This window comes from Diceros bicornis, chromosome 2, assembly GCF_020826845.1.
Source record: "Diceros bicornis minor isolate mBicDic1 chromosome 2, mDicBic1.mat.cur, whole genome shotgun sequence".
Lineage (NCBI taxonomy): Eukaryota > Metazoa > Chordata > Mammalia > Perissodactyla > Rhinocerotidae > Diceros > Diceros bicornis.
This window is the reverse complement of record NC_080741.1, coordinates 1,388,492-1,403,651: the sequence shown is the minus strand read 5'-3', so window position 1 is coordinate 1,403,651 and position 15,160 is coordinate 1,388,492. Positions and strand designations below refer to the sequence as shown.

The following is a 15,160-nucleotide window of genomic DNA, read 5'->3' as shown; positions in this document are numbered from 1 at the left end:
GAAGGCCAGTTATAATCTGTGGGGGGGAATCGTGTTGGTTATTTTCCCTAAGTCCTTTTTAAAGGAAATAAAAATACAGATGCTGTCTCAGAGTGTACATAATTTCACTCTTCTAGGAAGTGAACATGTATTTCTTTGTCTTTTAAGTTCCTGTGGAAACTTTAAAAAATAAATAGATAATGATGACAAGCTAATAATACAGTTTATACTAAAATGAGTTTAATGTACATGTAAATATAGGAAAACACAGCCTCTTAAGTCTTGATTGTTTATTTCTGAGCTCCAGGGTTTCTCTGAAAATAGCTGAGCTGTGAACGTGGGAGAACATTAGCCCGTATTTACTGTGAATCGTCCTTTGTACGTGCCTCTTGTCTCGCTCACTCTGAGCCTTGTTGTGTGTCCTGGTGTCCACCCGGCACACAGGTGAGGAGTGAGGATATGCTCAGGAGCCTCCTGAAGGCGGGATTCCCTATGCCTGCTCCGGAGGGCAGCCCTAGGGAGTGCTGTCACCTCAACTTCACCATGCTTTCTGGAAGTGCTTTGCTGCTGTGGGGTAGTGATTTGTAATCGATTTCCTGTGACTCCAAACTTGGACAGCGAGTGTGTCCTCTGGCATTTCTTCTCAAGGTTCAGGGAGCATGCGGATCATCTGGAGATCCTGATAAAGTGCAGGTTCAGATCCGGGCAGGTGGTGCTGAGATTCTGCATTTCTAACGAGCTCTTCGATGGTTCCATCTGCTGGTCCATGGGCCACATTTTGCGCAGCAATGCTCTGGGTAGAAACCTCTTTCAAAAATCTGCTTTTGATGTTCTGTTAAAATTGGATGCAGTTTAAGGTTGACAGATAAAATACAGGATGCCCAAGATGTCCCATGCCATCCTTGGCACATAGTTGTACCTGAAAATTGTTCATTGATCTGAAATTTAATTTCAGCTGGGCTGGATACTACACACAGACACACACACACACACACAGACTCACACGTAGACTCTCTCTCTCTCTCTCTCTCTCTCTCTAAATCTGGCAGCCCTAAATTGCAATCTAAATAATTTATGAAGACATTTAAATGTCATGCATATTATTAGATTTAAAATAATATGATTATTTTTATTTTGAGGGAAAGGACACATAGAATTAGGTTTTTTTCAGACTTGTTTTTTAAGCACTTATTTAGGTGTTTTGTTTGTATGCTTTTAATACAATAAAATATGTCAGCATGAACCTTAAATATGTAGGGAATTCTTGAAAAACAGTGAAATCCATATATTCTAAAATATACCTGAAAGCACAGAAATGCCCAGGATTATCAATGTTTTAAGCACAACACTTGAAATAATAAGGTGTTAACATGGTAGATTTATTTTTACCACAATTCTAATAGTTTTTCTTCGGTATCATCTTGAGTTGGTACTGTGGGCTGTTATCTTCAAACCCTGTGTAATAGTTTTACATGAGGATAAACCGTCCTCTATTAAAGTACGTGGAAGAAAGTATCCATGCTTTTCTTTGTTTTTGCAGATTCTTTACTGAGCTGGAAGCGAGACACCAGAGCAGCATCTTCATAGATGACATTAGTGACATTGTGGAGAAGCACACGGCCTCCACCTTTGACCCGTATGTGAAATACTGCACCAACGAAGTGTACCAGCAACGGACGCTGCAGAAGCTGCTGTGAGCAACGTTGACTGTTACAGTTCTGACTGTCTGACCTTGTTTAATTAGGTCACATTGATGGAAATTAATGATCTCTTAAATCATGTTTAGGAAAGTCTCTTGATGGGCAGTTTTCCAGGGAGAAACATTTAATAGGATTGTTTTCAGGGTGAGGGCGTTTGCATAGAATGTTCTCTCTCAAGCAATTATGAAATTATAGTTTGTTATTATTTTCCTTGTTTTTTGTAATTGCTGCAAGACATGGGGTGATCATCTTTCCACCCCCCCCACCCAGTTTTCTAAGCTGTTAATTGGCCACTAAGGGGTTTGCCTGAGGCCGGGAGGGAGTTCTGAGTTGGCTCAGCTGGTGCCTGGGATCCAGAGATTTCTCGGCTAGTCTGATTTTCCTCCGTTCAGATGACAACTCTGCAAAATTGTTCATAGGAATTGCTGAATTTCCCCCTCTGGGTAGTTAGGGGTGAGGAGAGAAGGGAAGTTCTGAAGGAAAGCAATGAAGAAAGATGTTCTTAAAGTCTGTAATTGTGCAGCAAAAAGAACTAAGCTCTGGCTTCCCCCTACACTGTTTCCCTCTGTGCTGTTCAGGACACTGCGAGTTGTGATGTGACGTAGGTGCCACCTCTTCCCTAGAGGAGTCGGCAAGTGTCAGTGATGCCCATCTTCATTTTGGGGTGCTGTTGATCGCAGCAGCCCTTTGTTCTAAGTGCAGCTGTGCGTTGCCGTCAGCTCCATCTTAGGGGCCCCTGGCTGTTAGCATCCTCGCCCTCTCGTGAGTTGTGGCGTTTATGACCGTGGCGTGCAGCGCTGGTCACCTCTTCGCAGCGTGTGCAACCCTGTGGAGGGTTGGGGTCAGTGAGGGTTCCCTCGTGGCTGCATGGAGAAACAGCCCCAAGTTGGTGAGAAGGGCTGGCTGTGCCCCTCCCGCCATCCTCGTGAAATTCTCCCGTGGGCAGGGCGGAGAGCCCATAGCTGCCGCCCCTGCCAGGTGTTTAGTGCAGAGCACAGTTCTGGGCTGGGGGCCGTCCTGTGCACTGGGGGATGTTGAGCAGCTTCCTGGCCTCTGCCCACCAGATGCTATGGGTACCCCTCAGCCCAGTTGTCATACCGAATGTCTTTTGGGGACAAACTCGCTGCCCCCCTTAGCCAACCTCCCACCCGCTCGGGAACGGCTGATGTGGAGGTTGCTCTGTAACTGTTAGAAAACGCAGGTGACGTGATTGAAACAAAGCCTTGACTTAGACCTAAATCCATTTTGTTTTGCAGGATTTCAAAAATGTAAGTCCTGCTGTACCTTATGTGACTCTTAAAGAAAAAAGGTTTTTATCTAAGTTAGCTTCATGCGGCCACCATGTGTGCTTTCGCGTGGAAGTAGTCGTGTTGTGGGGGCTTTGTTGCGGTTGGTGGGAGTTTACCTTTAGAGTGTGACTTGCCCCTTAGCTGCTCTTCGAAATCTTTGAAAACAAGCAAATACACAGCTCATTGTCCGTCTCAGATGATTTAATCAGAGCTCTGTGGGGGTGGGCCTGGGACCTGAGTGATTTAAATAGCTGCCTGGTGTAGACTTTGATTTCTTTTTAACTTTGTAAAAATCTTTTCAAAGTCAGCAAGAAAGGAAACTTAAAACTCTTCAATTTGAGAAAATGAAAATAAAACATTTCTGTGTAGTTTCTTTTAATTTCCTATTCTGGGTATTTCCTAATTTATTTTTAGCAGCTTTGAGCCAAATCATTCAATTTTCAAAATACATTTTTTAAAGAAGGTCACAATTGCCACTACCCTGCTTCTGGCCCCCCGTCCCCCATGGAATTACAGCATCCAGGCCATCCCCCCCCACCCATGGAATTACAGTCTCCAGGCCATCCCCCCCATGGAATTACAGTCTCCAGGCCATCCCCCCCATGGAATTACAGTCTCCAGGCCATCCCCCCCCACCCATGGAATTACAGTCTCCAGGCCATCCCCCCCATGGAATTAGAGTCTCCAGGCCATCCCCTCCCATGGAATTACAGTCTCTAGGCCATCCCCCCCACCCATGGAATTACAGTCTCCAGGCCACCCCCCCCCCATGGAATTACAGTCTCCAGGCCATCCCCCCCATGGAATTACAGTCTCTAGGCCATCTCCCCCACCCATGGAATTACAGTCTCCAGGCCACCCCCCCCCATGGAATTACAGTCTCCAGGCCATCCGCCCCATGGAATTACAGTCTCCAGGCCATCCCCCCCCCCCCCCAACAAGGAATTACAGTCTCCAGGCCGTCGCCCTTCACAGCAGAACTCCTCAGAGCTCCTCTTGGGTGCGATGAGTGAGGGGTGCAGGAGTGAGGGCACCACTGAGAGTCAGGAGATCCTGGTGTGACTTCTGGGTCTGTTATTGGCAAGTTGGGGATCTTTCTGAGGCTCCATTCTTATGGGAATCCCATCTTGGCCTTCCTTCAAAGTTGTCTGAGTGGCTCCGTGGGAGAGCGTCTGTGTTGGTGTGTCTTGCTAAGTTCCATAGTAATGTTGTGGTGCTGTCACCACTGTCCTCCTGTCGCTGGGAGAGGAGGAATCTTCTGGCTGACGTAGTCAGAGGTTTTCTGCCCTAGAAGCTTTGATAAAGGTCAAAGGCCTCCTAGTAAGTAAACCCAGTCTGGCATTTCTTTCTTAGATGACTATCTAGGGCTTCAGAAGTTGCTCAGAACAGGTCACTTGTTATCTTTTTAATGGAGTGTTTATAGATGATCAGATCCGAGATCTGGTCTGTAGACATATGTAGATAATCCATATGTTCACCATCATGCTAATTGATAATTGATATGTTCACCAGGATACTAATCGATAATTGGTAACATTCACCATCGTGATCCCATCGCCTCTTCATCTGTTTACTTCTCACTTCTGTAAATTTCTGGCTCCTACATTTCCATCTCATTGTTCACATTATTACCTTAGACTCATGCCTTCTACCCAATCTTGACCATCAAAGGCAGACAAGCCACCCATGTCTACGATGTGATTATGTGTTTACGTTGTTTTATATATTTAAAAATCGTTGATAACATGAATTTATCACAGTATTTTATAGAGCATTTTTACTTGCTTCTCAGCTGAAGGAGGAAATATTTTGAAGTCTCTTCTCTCTTTGCTGTTCCTCAGAGCCACCAATCCGTCTTTCAAGGAGGTGTTGTCCCGTATCGAGGCCCATGAGGACTGCAGGAACCTGCCCATGATCTCCTTCCTCATCCTGCCTATGCAGAGGGTGACACGCCTTCCCCTGCTGATGGACGTAAGGCCTGGTCTGCTGGCTCCTCCTCTGTGGTAGCTGTGCTGCCTCAACTCTGATTAGGAAAACACTCTTCCTCCACTTACACTGATGCCTGTCCCTTCTGTAAAACCCCGGATTAAGTGAGAAGGTGCTCTCTGGTTGGAAGTCACACTCGTGTCTAATATCTTTGGAAATTGTCTTCAGTGTAGGCTTGTGTGGTCACTCTGAAGCATTAGATTACTGCACTCCCTTACTACGCGTTCTATGAAGTGGGAAGTCAGGAGTCCTGGATTCTGTTTCCGGCTGAGCCACCAACCGTGTGACTGTGGGCAAGGCACTTAATCCCCTTGGGCCTCAGTTTCCTCGGATTGATCCCTAAGATCCCTTTCCTGTGACGTTCCACCATGGTGGGGGCTCCGTTTCACGTGGAATGAGGCTGTCTCCAGCCTTGCAAGGCGTATCCTTGCCCCTGGTATGCTTTGCACAAAGTGGGTCAGGAAAGTCCAGCATCCTCTTATTTTAGGGACATCCATGACGAAAACAAGTATTTGATTTTGAACAGTGGCAAGACATGGCTGGGGGAAACTCTAGAGACTGCCTGGCATGTGGTGTGGCCGGGGGACAGCTTGGGGGTGGCCCCCCCTGGCTAGGCTGAAACTGCAGGGTGGCGATGAGAGAAGGGGCCCCATACAGCCCCATCCAGCCGGGGCCAAATAGTGTCTTTCTGATCAAATTAAAATATTTTGTCATAGTTCCACTTTAAAATTGGATCATAATGTTAATATAACGTCAGTTTTCACATACTTGATTTTTGTAAATCAAAACACAGGATAAAAATACAGCAAAAAACTATGGTTGAGTAAGGTTACAAAATAAATTCCATTTTTCATATTCCAGTATGAATTTTAAGAGATATTCTAAACAGCACTGAAATTGCGACATGAGTAGACGTGTGTGATTGCAGTCACTTTGTTGGCTTTGCTGCAGTTTGGGGAGGTTTATGGCCATTTCAGAATTCACAGCACCCTCTGCTCTCCCGCCAGTCAGCTAGCTGGACACCTTTCCTGGTCCATCATCTGACATTTAGGAACATCTCTCCTTGTAAATACCGGGAAACTTGCAGTTTTGAAAATTTAGCTCTGATTTTTTTTAAAATCAAAATTTATCGTTTCTAAGAATAGAATGCTGCCAGGTAATCAAAACTAAATCTTGGCTTTAAAAAGGGTTGGTTCATGTGGCTTCCAAGACTTTTACAAAAATAATGAAACTTTGATCCATATAGGGAATATTATTTCAAACTTTACCATTTTTTTAATAAGAAATGGGCACTTTCTAAATGTAACATTTGTTGTAGTGTTATTTCCAGGATTCTTTCTTTTTCTTCTTCTGAAACCACGTTAGTCATGTTTCCTTAGATTCTGTGTATGCTGAGATCTCTCAGCCTTTCATATATTCTCTCTGCTTAATTTTGAGAAAGTTGGTGAACAGACAGGGACTCACAGAATCTCACACACCATGTGGCACTGTGTCATGGCTGATGCCGTGATCGCCCGGTGGGCTCTAAACTGTTTTGGGTCAGAGACCCTTTTGAGATTGTGAGTAAAGCTGTAGCCATTCTCCCTAGAAAATTCACTATGCACAAAATTGTACACAAACCTGAAGTGTGCCGAGACACTGGACTCAGGATGCCTGCTCTCAGCGACGTAAACTAGTATTTTTCAAACTGCTCTCGTGCCCATTTGTGGGTCATGAAATTGATCTTTGAATAATGAGTGGTGTAAAATGAAATAGGATAGGACGTGCGGTACATGGTATATACACAGTTCGTAATGTGGGTGAATATTATTTCAAAGAAAACCCTGTTTCATTTATGAGCGCATGTGTACTGGTTGCAGCGTAAATGTATTTCTTACAGTGGCTCATAGTCCGAAAATCTGAGAGCCATTGCTGTGGACTCACAGTTGGTGCCCTCTGGGCTTGTCACGTGTTGCGTAGAGCTATCCTGGCGCCTGGCTTTTGGATTCCTGGCCTGGAATCCGTCCACATTGACGGTACCCATGGTTTGCCGGTTCACACCTGCCATCCAATGCTTGATGCCCACAGCCCTAACCTGTTTCCCTTTGTGAGAATCTGCCCCCCGGGCAGAATCTAAATGTGCCAGAACATTGTTGCTTCAGTTTTACTTTATTTGGAAATTTAGTTAAACTTGTTAATTGAGATGAACATTTTTAACAATTAAAATAGTTCCACTGGCTTTGAATGGGTATAGTTTCCAAAGTTATATGTAATTGTTTACCTTGAACTGACCCTCTTTGAACTTAATTTTTTTTTTGTGTGAGGAAGATCAGCCCTGAGCTAACATCCGTGCTAATCCTCCTCTTTTTGCTGAGGAAGACCGGCTCTGAGCTAACATCTACTGCCAGTCCTCCTCCTTTTTTCCCCCAAAGCCCCAGTAGATAGTTGTGTGTCATAGCTGCACATCCTTCTAGTTGCTGCATGTGGGATGCGGCCTCAGCATGGCCGGAGAAGCGGTGCGTCGGTGCACGCCCAGGATCCGAACCCCGGGCCGCCAGTAGCGGAGTGCGCGCACTTAACCGCTAAGCCACGGGGCGGCCCTGAGCTTAATTCACCGTCACAGAAACTGCAGTATGAACACATCAGGAGGAATCCAGCAGCTTGTTTTCTTGCTCTTTTTATTCGCATTGTATCATCTACAAATATAGTTACCTTTAACGATGATGATGATGATGGTGATTAAAGTACTGTTATCATTCACTGAGGGCCTGCTGTGTGCCAGGCACTCACAAAGAACCTCACATGCGTTTTCATTTAGCCCTTGTGACGTAGGTGGCGTTATCCCCATTTTACAGATGGGGAAACTGAGGCCTCTAGAGCTGGCGTGGGTGACTTGCTCAAGGCCAAGCAGCTAGTAAGGGGCAGGTCTGGGATTTGAAGCCAGGTTCATCACCTCGGAAGTCTGTCCTCTTACTTAACCATTCCCTGGATTTACTTGGATCCTGTGCGTTTAAAGACTGTGTCTTAGGTTTGTAATTGGATTTTACTGTCATTCTCATCCTCTTCCATAAGGTTGTGTGCAGCATTGTTAGCTCTGCTATGAGTAAGGGGGTCTGGCTAGACGTTGGTTTTATTTCCTTGATAAAATAAATCAGTTGAGGGGCCGGCCCCGTGGCTTAGCTTTAAGTGCCCGTGCTCTGCTGCTGGCGGCATGGGTTCGGATCCCAGGCGCGCACCAGCGCACTGCTTCTCCAGCCATGCTGAGGCCGCGTCCCATATACAGCAACTAGAAGGATGTGCAACTATGACATACAACTATCTACTGGGGCTTTGGGGGAAAAAATAAATAAATAAAATTAAAAAAAAATAAATCAGTTGATTTTATCCTTCTTTTCCTTCATTGCAGACCATCTGTCAGAAAACGCCCAAGGACTCTCCGAAGTACGAGGTCTGCAGGAGCGCCTTGAAGGAAGTAAGCAAGGTAACCTGGGGGCTTGTCAGATAGTACCCCACCGGCCTCCCCGGGGAGGGCATGTCTGTGTGACGCCCAACACTGAGAGATCTCACAGCCCTGGCACGGCACGCCAGAGGTGGCTAAAACCGGAAACATCCACTCTACTCAGATGAAGTGGGCCTCTCTACGTGTCAGGCAGTCTTGCTTTAAGGGCCTATAGAGATCTCATTTTCTTTTGGCATCCAAATAGCTGTTTATTCATTCTCTCATTAAACAAAGATTTATTGAGTGTCATCTCTGTGCCAGGCACGATGGATGCAGTCCCTGAAAATACGGGGACTCGTGAGACAGACATGGTTCCTGCCCTCATGGAGTGTGCTGTCTGCAGGGGGCAGACGTTAGATGAGAATGACGATACAGGATGGTGAGTGACAGGATCAGAACAGTCATGTGTCAGCTGAGACTTGATGCAGGAGGAGCTCTGAGCCAGGGGTTGGGGGACGCCAGTGTCTCGGGTGTGTAGAGACCCAGAGGCAGGAAAGTGCTTGGAGAATTTGAAGAACTGGAATGTTCTCCATGTGAATAGAGCCCAGTCTTGGAGAGAGTGTTGCGGAGCCGTGTCAGGGAATTGTGGACCTTATCCTGAGAATTCATGCGTTGTGAAGGTGGCAGTGGGGGTGGGACCAGTTATGAGGCTTTTGAAGTTGTTTAGGCTAGAGATGCAGTGGCCTCTCCTGCTGTCAGAGTAAGGTGGAGAGAAGCAAACCTACCACAGTGGGGAGGTGGGCGTGGAGATCGATGGGTGAGCATATTTGGGGTCAGAAGTCAAGGAAGATAGTCTGTCCTGGGCAGCTAGATGCATGCCCTCATTTGTCTCAATAATACAGACAGAGGGCGAATGGTGAGCCCCATTTTGGATATGTTATAGTGGAATTCCTGTAGAATATACAAGTTGGCTGAATAAACAGGTCAGGAGCTCCGTGGAGAGACTTGAATTGGAGACAAGGATTTGGGAATCGTCAGCGTGTGGATGATTTTTGAGGCTGGAGAGTAGCTGAGGTTACCCAGGAAGAGTGTGCACAGTAAGACAAGTAGCGAGTCTGAGATGCAGCCACAAAGAACACCAACATTCGTCTCCTTCAGGTGGAAGGAACCAGCAGAGGAGATTTCAAAAACAAAACAAAGCAAAGCATACCGAGGGGGAAAGCCAGACTGGCCTGGAAAATGGCAGATGGCTGGGTGGAAGGAGGGTCAGCCGTGTTGAGTGCTCCTGAAAGATGAGTGAGGCGATGAGTGAGCGTCCGCGGGGTGTGCCCTCGGGGAGGTCCTGTCCTGCGGTAGTCAGTGTGGAGCCCGGACTGCAGTGTGTCTAGGAGCGAGTGGGAGGTGTGCATGCGCACCAGCGGCGAATGTCGCTGTGCCAGTGATCGCCCTGTGAGGAGACAGAGAAGGAGCTGCAGCTGAAAGGGAAGCGAGCGGTCCTCTTTCTTTGTTTAAGGATTAGAAAAATGTTGAAATGAAATATGGAATGAGAAGTGTTCAGTGCTGATGGGAGCATCTGGCTGAGAGAGAGCGATGGAGGGCGTGAGTTGGTGAGGACCCTGGGTGAGCAGGACGGGAGCAGACGGGCAGCGTCGGAAGCCCCCCGACATCCCCCAGCTGCACCCACCGTCGAGTTTGGCACGTTTTTGTCCCACTTTACTGTGAAGAACTCTTTCTTTTGATCAACTTTAAATTGACTCTATTTTACTTATCCTCATCCTTGCCAATAGTGATTACAAAGTCATGGGTTTTAGGAGGTAGTTGTTTTCTGTCATACGTTGTTATATTACAAATAAGTTTATCTGCATCTTAGTCCATCCAGGCAGCTGTGACAAAACACCGCAGACTGGGGGGCTTATCAACAGCAGTTTATTTCTCATGGTTCTGGAGGCTGGAAGCCCAAGATCAAGGTGCAGCCTGGTCGGGGGAGCACCGTCTTCCGGGTGGCAGACTTCTCGTGTGTCCTCACGTGGCTGGAGGGCCAGCGCTCTCTGGAGCCTCTTCTGTTAGGGCACTGATCCCATCACGAGGGCTTTGCCCTCAGGACTTGGAAGCCCCTCCCAAAGGCCCCATTTCCTAACACCATCATCCTTGGGGGTTAGGATTTCAGCATGAGAATTTTAGGGGAACTCAGCAGTCAAACCATAGCAATCTGTCAACCACTTGAATTCGTCTCCTGCCCCATCGATGGTCTACACGTCCCACTTTGGGAAACGCTAGGTAAAGAAACAGCCTGACGGCTGTGAAGTCACCTAAAGTCCTTGTGCCAATGGTCTCTCCTCCAGGACCCCAGATACTGTGCTGCCTCCCTGGGGGCAGTGGGTGGGGGAGCTTTAGGAGAAGCTGCTGGAGAAGTTCTAGCCTTGGATGTGGAAGAGATTTTGTCACGTTTTGTTTGGTTGTCACTGAGAAGTTGAAAAAGAATTCACACACAGGAAAAAAGAGGAAGGTAGTAGTAGTTGGTTGCTGAATTGAACTAGGAATGATAATTTTTTTCAGGATTTCACATCCCAGTCGTGGTGGTGAGGGGTCTCTTGTTCACCTGATCTGACACTGGCACCTTAGGAAGGCGGGCAGATGTGCCATGGATCAGGGAACTGCGTTACCCTGATGCTGGACGTGTATAAAAGACCAGCAGTGACCTGCGTTCTCTGTAGGGAGGCGTTTCTTTCTCTCTCTTGAGCACGAGTCACGAGTGTCAGAATTATTCCCTCAGTCTCCTAGTGTTATATGGGAACTGAAATCATTAATGTCGCTGCTCGGGAGCTGATCTTCTTTTTCATTTGTAAAGGTTACTGATGGGTTTTGTAGATTCTGGGAAAACGATATCAATATTTTCAACAGCAAGATTGTATATATAGAAACTTATTCAAAATGGTTCAAAATTAAAATGTGGAATTTCACTTGTTTGCTTTATCTGAAATGAAAGCAATTGGGTGTTCCCAGTATTTATTTTAGAGAGTGAAATTGGGTGTGTCAAGGCCCAAGTTTTTAGAAAGCAGACTCTGCCTAAGGCCGTTGAGCAAATCTCTCTAGATAGTTATTCATTCTTGGAAAAAATGAGTAATACCTATTTTGGTAATTAAAATGCTGATGAAAGTTATTTGCGTAGTGTGAGTAATACTTCAGTGAAATTGCTCACGCGTGTGCTGCAGTGACTGTGGAGAATCACGCGACTGATTTCGGCCTCGGAAGGAGTTACTGACCAAGTCCAGCACCTCGCAGCGAGACAGGCGGGTCTAGTAACTGGCAGATGTGTTCACTTCCCCGAGTTCTGCTCACTTGCTGGGGCCGGGCTGGGGGTGTGCCTGGGGTCCGAGAGCTTGGGGAGAGCACAGTGGTGTTGGAGGTCGGGGTGCTGGTCAGAGCAGTTTCTCTTCCCTGCTGCCCTGTCCCGTTCACTCTCCGTGGAAGGAGCGTAGCCGCCTGCGCTCACACCCCTCAATAACTCAGCTTAAGTTAAGGTACAAGCTTTTCTCCTAGAGGCAAAAGAGCCAAGTCTCTTGCACCTTTTCCTGTAACTTATTGCGTCCGCCGTTTACAAAGAGGTGGATCAGCAGCTGTGAACGTGGAAAGGTCTCTAAGTGACGTTGGTAAGTGGGGAGCGTGAAGTTGCAGAACCGCCGAGTGTGATGACATCCGGGTAACGAAGCCTGTTTGCACACGTGTTGTTGTCGTCCGTGGCAGCGGTCCCAGAGCCACACGCATCAGACTTTCAGCTGTGTTTGCTGACGATGAAGGGAGAGCGGCGTGGACGGGGGTCCCCAGGTTTGTTCTCTCTCTACGCACTGCTCTGTAAGAGTGCATTTAGAGCTTACAAAGGCGCATTTTCAAAATAAGGGAATAAGTGTACATTACAGAAAATTTGGAAATTTAAGTAAGAGACGGAGAATGAGATGTCAGTGATCTTATCGACGGTGGTGGCCGTCGTCCTGCCCCTGCATTCCCTCCGGAGGTTCTGTTCGGGTACTGGCGCGCGGGCGTAGACGTGCCCCAGGAGATGGGCTCCGAAGGCCGGTTTCATCCCTGTTCTCAGTACTGCCGTATGAACGTTGTGTTACGTGAATGGGTGTGCTCGTCTCATTATTTCTAGAGAGAAACTTCTGGAAGTGGGTGTGTTGGAACAAAAAGTAGGCATGTTTTAAAGGCCCCAGGCGCTTTCAGGAAAGGTCGTTCCCGTGCCCCTGACCCCCAGACATTTTCCTAAGTGTCTGTCTGACTGCACGCTTCCCAGCACCAATTATTCTTTTAACCTTTGTGAATTTGATAGATTGAAAATATTTTAGTTTTGTTTAAATTTATCTTTCTTTATTAGAGGGATTGAGTTTTTTTTCAAGTAAATTTGCCCTAAAACAAAAATTCAGTGAGTTAAATTTAATAGAGCTTTGACAGATGCTGAAGGAAGGCACGGCTTTCATTTTAATACAAACACCGGAGCACGCACATCCACATGAGAGCTCGTCTCTTCAGAATCGGCGTCTGCTGATGCCGTCGCTGAGGGCACTTTGGGGGCTGTTTTGTTTTTAATGTTCTTTCTGAGGCGTATTCTTCTGAAGTGGTGGCTGACCCCACCTTTTGCTGATGGAGTTGATATTTGGAAATTTAGGAAACAAGATGATAACCCAAACTTAATAATGCCATTTTTTCCCTTTCATTTTAAAATGGGATAACTATAAAGGAATTGTCCTTTTTTTCAAGTGACTTATAAATTGTCTCGGAACTCGGAAGGCGGTTTGTTTACACACAGCTTTGCTGAGTGTCATGGTGTTTTAGGTGCTGGGCTGGTTCCACAAGCTCGGCTCTCCAGTCCTTTCAGAGAGACAATGCCCAAGAGGGACACGCAGGGGCCTGTAAATCCACCGAAGAAGGAGTCAGTCAGACGGACGGGTGGGGGTCTCCAGGCAGAGGGATGTGCGTGCAGGAGTGTGAAGTGTGGAGGCAGGACAGAGCGTGGGGCTGCGGCCCGAGATAGAGCAGTGAGAGCTTAGGGGTCAGTGAGGAGGTCCAGGTCATGGTCTTGCTAGGACTTAGTTCTGAAAGCCGCAAGGAGCCTTTTAAGGATTTTAAGCCCAGGAGTTTCATGATCAGATTGAGCTTACAAAAACTGACAGCATTACTTTGGAGGATGCATGAGGGTAGTGCAGAGTCGATGGCAGAAAATTAGGAGGGCAGTAATCCAGGGGAAAGGGGTTTGAGCCCGTGTTCAGGGGGCACGTGGAGGGATGCGGACAGTGGGACAGCAGCCTTAATGAGACTTTCTGGCCGTTTGGATGTGGAGCACAAGGAGAGGGAGCCGTCTGAGGGTGGAGAGACCAGGGCTTGGCTTGGGGAAGTGGACAGTGCTGGGGTCAGTCCCTGAGATGGAGAGCATAGGCTGGGGGTGGGGGGTGAAGGTGATGCTCAGGTTTGGTTGTTCTCGTTCTGAGTTTGAGGTGGCTGTGGACGTCCCAGGAAAGATGTCACCTGGATGGCTGGATGTAGAGCCTGGGGAAGGACCCAGTCTGAAGCGTAGATTTAGGGACTGAGAACATACTCCTCAGGAGGAATGGGAAACGAGTCCCCAGCAACAGCTGCCTGACTGGACTGCATATTGTGACTTCCGACTTCTTTCAGGATCCTGCAGTTTCAGCTGGGACAGTCTAGGCTCCTGGCGTTGGTCAGGCATAGCCATCAGTCCCTGTGTCACCGAGGTCGTCAGACATCCAGACCTAGAGCTACGCTGTAACTGAGGATAGGTGTTTACTATATACTGTACTACACTGTACTGTGGTAGACTATAGTATACGTACTCTACTGCTATACTATACTATACTACGCTATAACTGAGGATGGGTGTTCACTATATACTGTACTATGCTGTACTATGGTAGACTATAGTATACATACTATATTGTTATACTATACTATGCTACGCTGTGACTGAGGATGGGTGTATACCATATACTACACTGTACTGTAGTGTACTATAGTATACGTACTATACTACTCTACTATACTATGCTGTAACTGAGGATGGGTGTTTACTATATACTATACTACGCTGTACTATAGTATGCTATAGTATATGTATATCTATACTACTATACTATAGCATACTATGCTGTACTATAGTATACTATAGTATATAGTATATGAACATATAGTATATGCATGCTATACTACTATATTATATGATACTACACTGTACTGTAGTAGACTATAGTATATAGTATATGTATATATAGTATATACATGCTATACTACTATACTATACTATGCTGTGCTATAGTACACTATAGTATATAGTGTATGTATGCATAGTATATACATGCTATACTGCACTGTACTCTAGTAGACTATAGTATATACTATATGTATGTATAGTATATACATGCTATACTACTATACTACGCTGTACTCTAGTAGACTTTAGTATATAGTATATGTACGTATAGTATATACATACTATACTATGCTGTACTCTGGTAGACTATAGTATATAGTATATGTATATATAGTATATACATGCTATACTACTATACTATACTACGCTGTTATAGTAGACTATAGTATATAGTATATGTACATATAGTATATACATACTATACTATGCTGTACTCTGGTAGACTATAGTATATAGTATATGTATATATAGTATATACATGCTATACTACTATACTATACTACGCTGTTATAGTAGACTATAGTATATAGTATATGTACATATAGTATATACATACTATACTACACTG

At 46.0% G+C, this 15,160-nt stretch overlaps 1 protein-coding gene across 3 annotated transcripts in view; it reads left to right on the top strand.

The window, feature by feature from the left end:
• Positions 1–15,160, top strand: part of ARHGEF26 (Rho guanine nucleotide exchange factor 26) — a 128,698-nt gene that overhangs the window by 54,612 nt on the left and 58,926 nt on the right. For 2 of the 3 annotated variants that reach the window (XM_058550637.1, XM_058550631.1), the window contains exons 6-8: positions 1,520–1,672; positions 4,810–4,939; positions 8,340–8,414. In XM_058550637.1, the coding sequence (XP_058406620.1) occupies positions 1,520–1,672; positions 4,810–4,939; positions 8,340–8,414 (358 nt within the window). The remainder of the gene's footprint in view (positions 1–1,519; positions 1,673–4,809; positions 4,940–8,339; positions 8,415–15,160) is intronic. The other variant, XM_058550635.1, reaches the window with a different exon arrangement.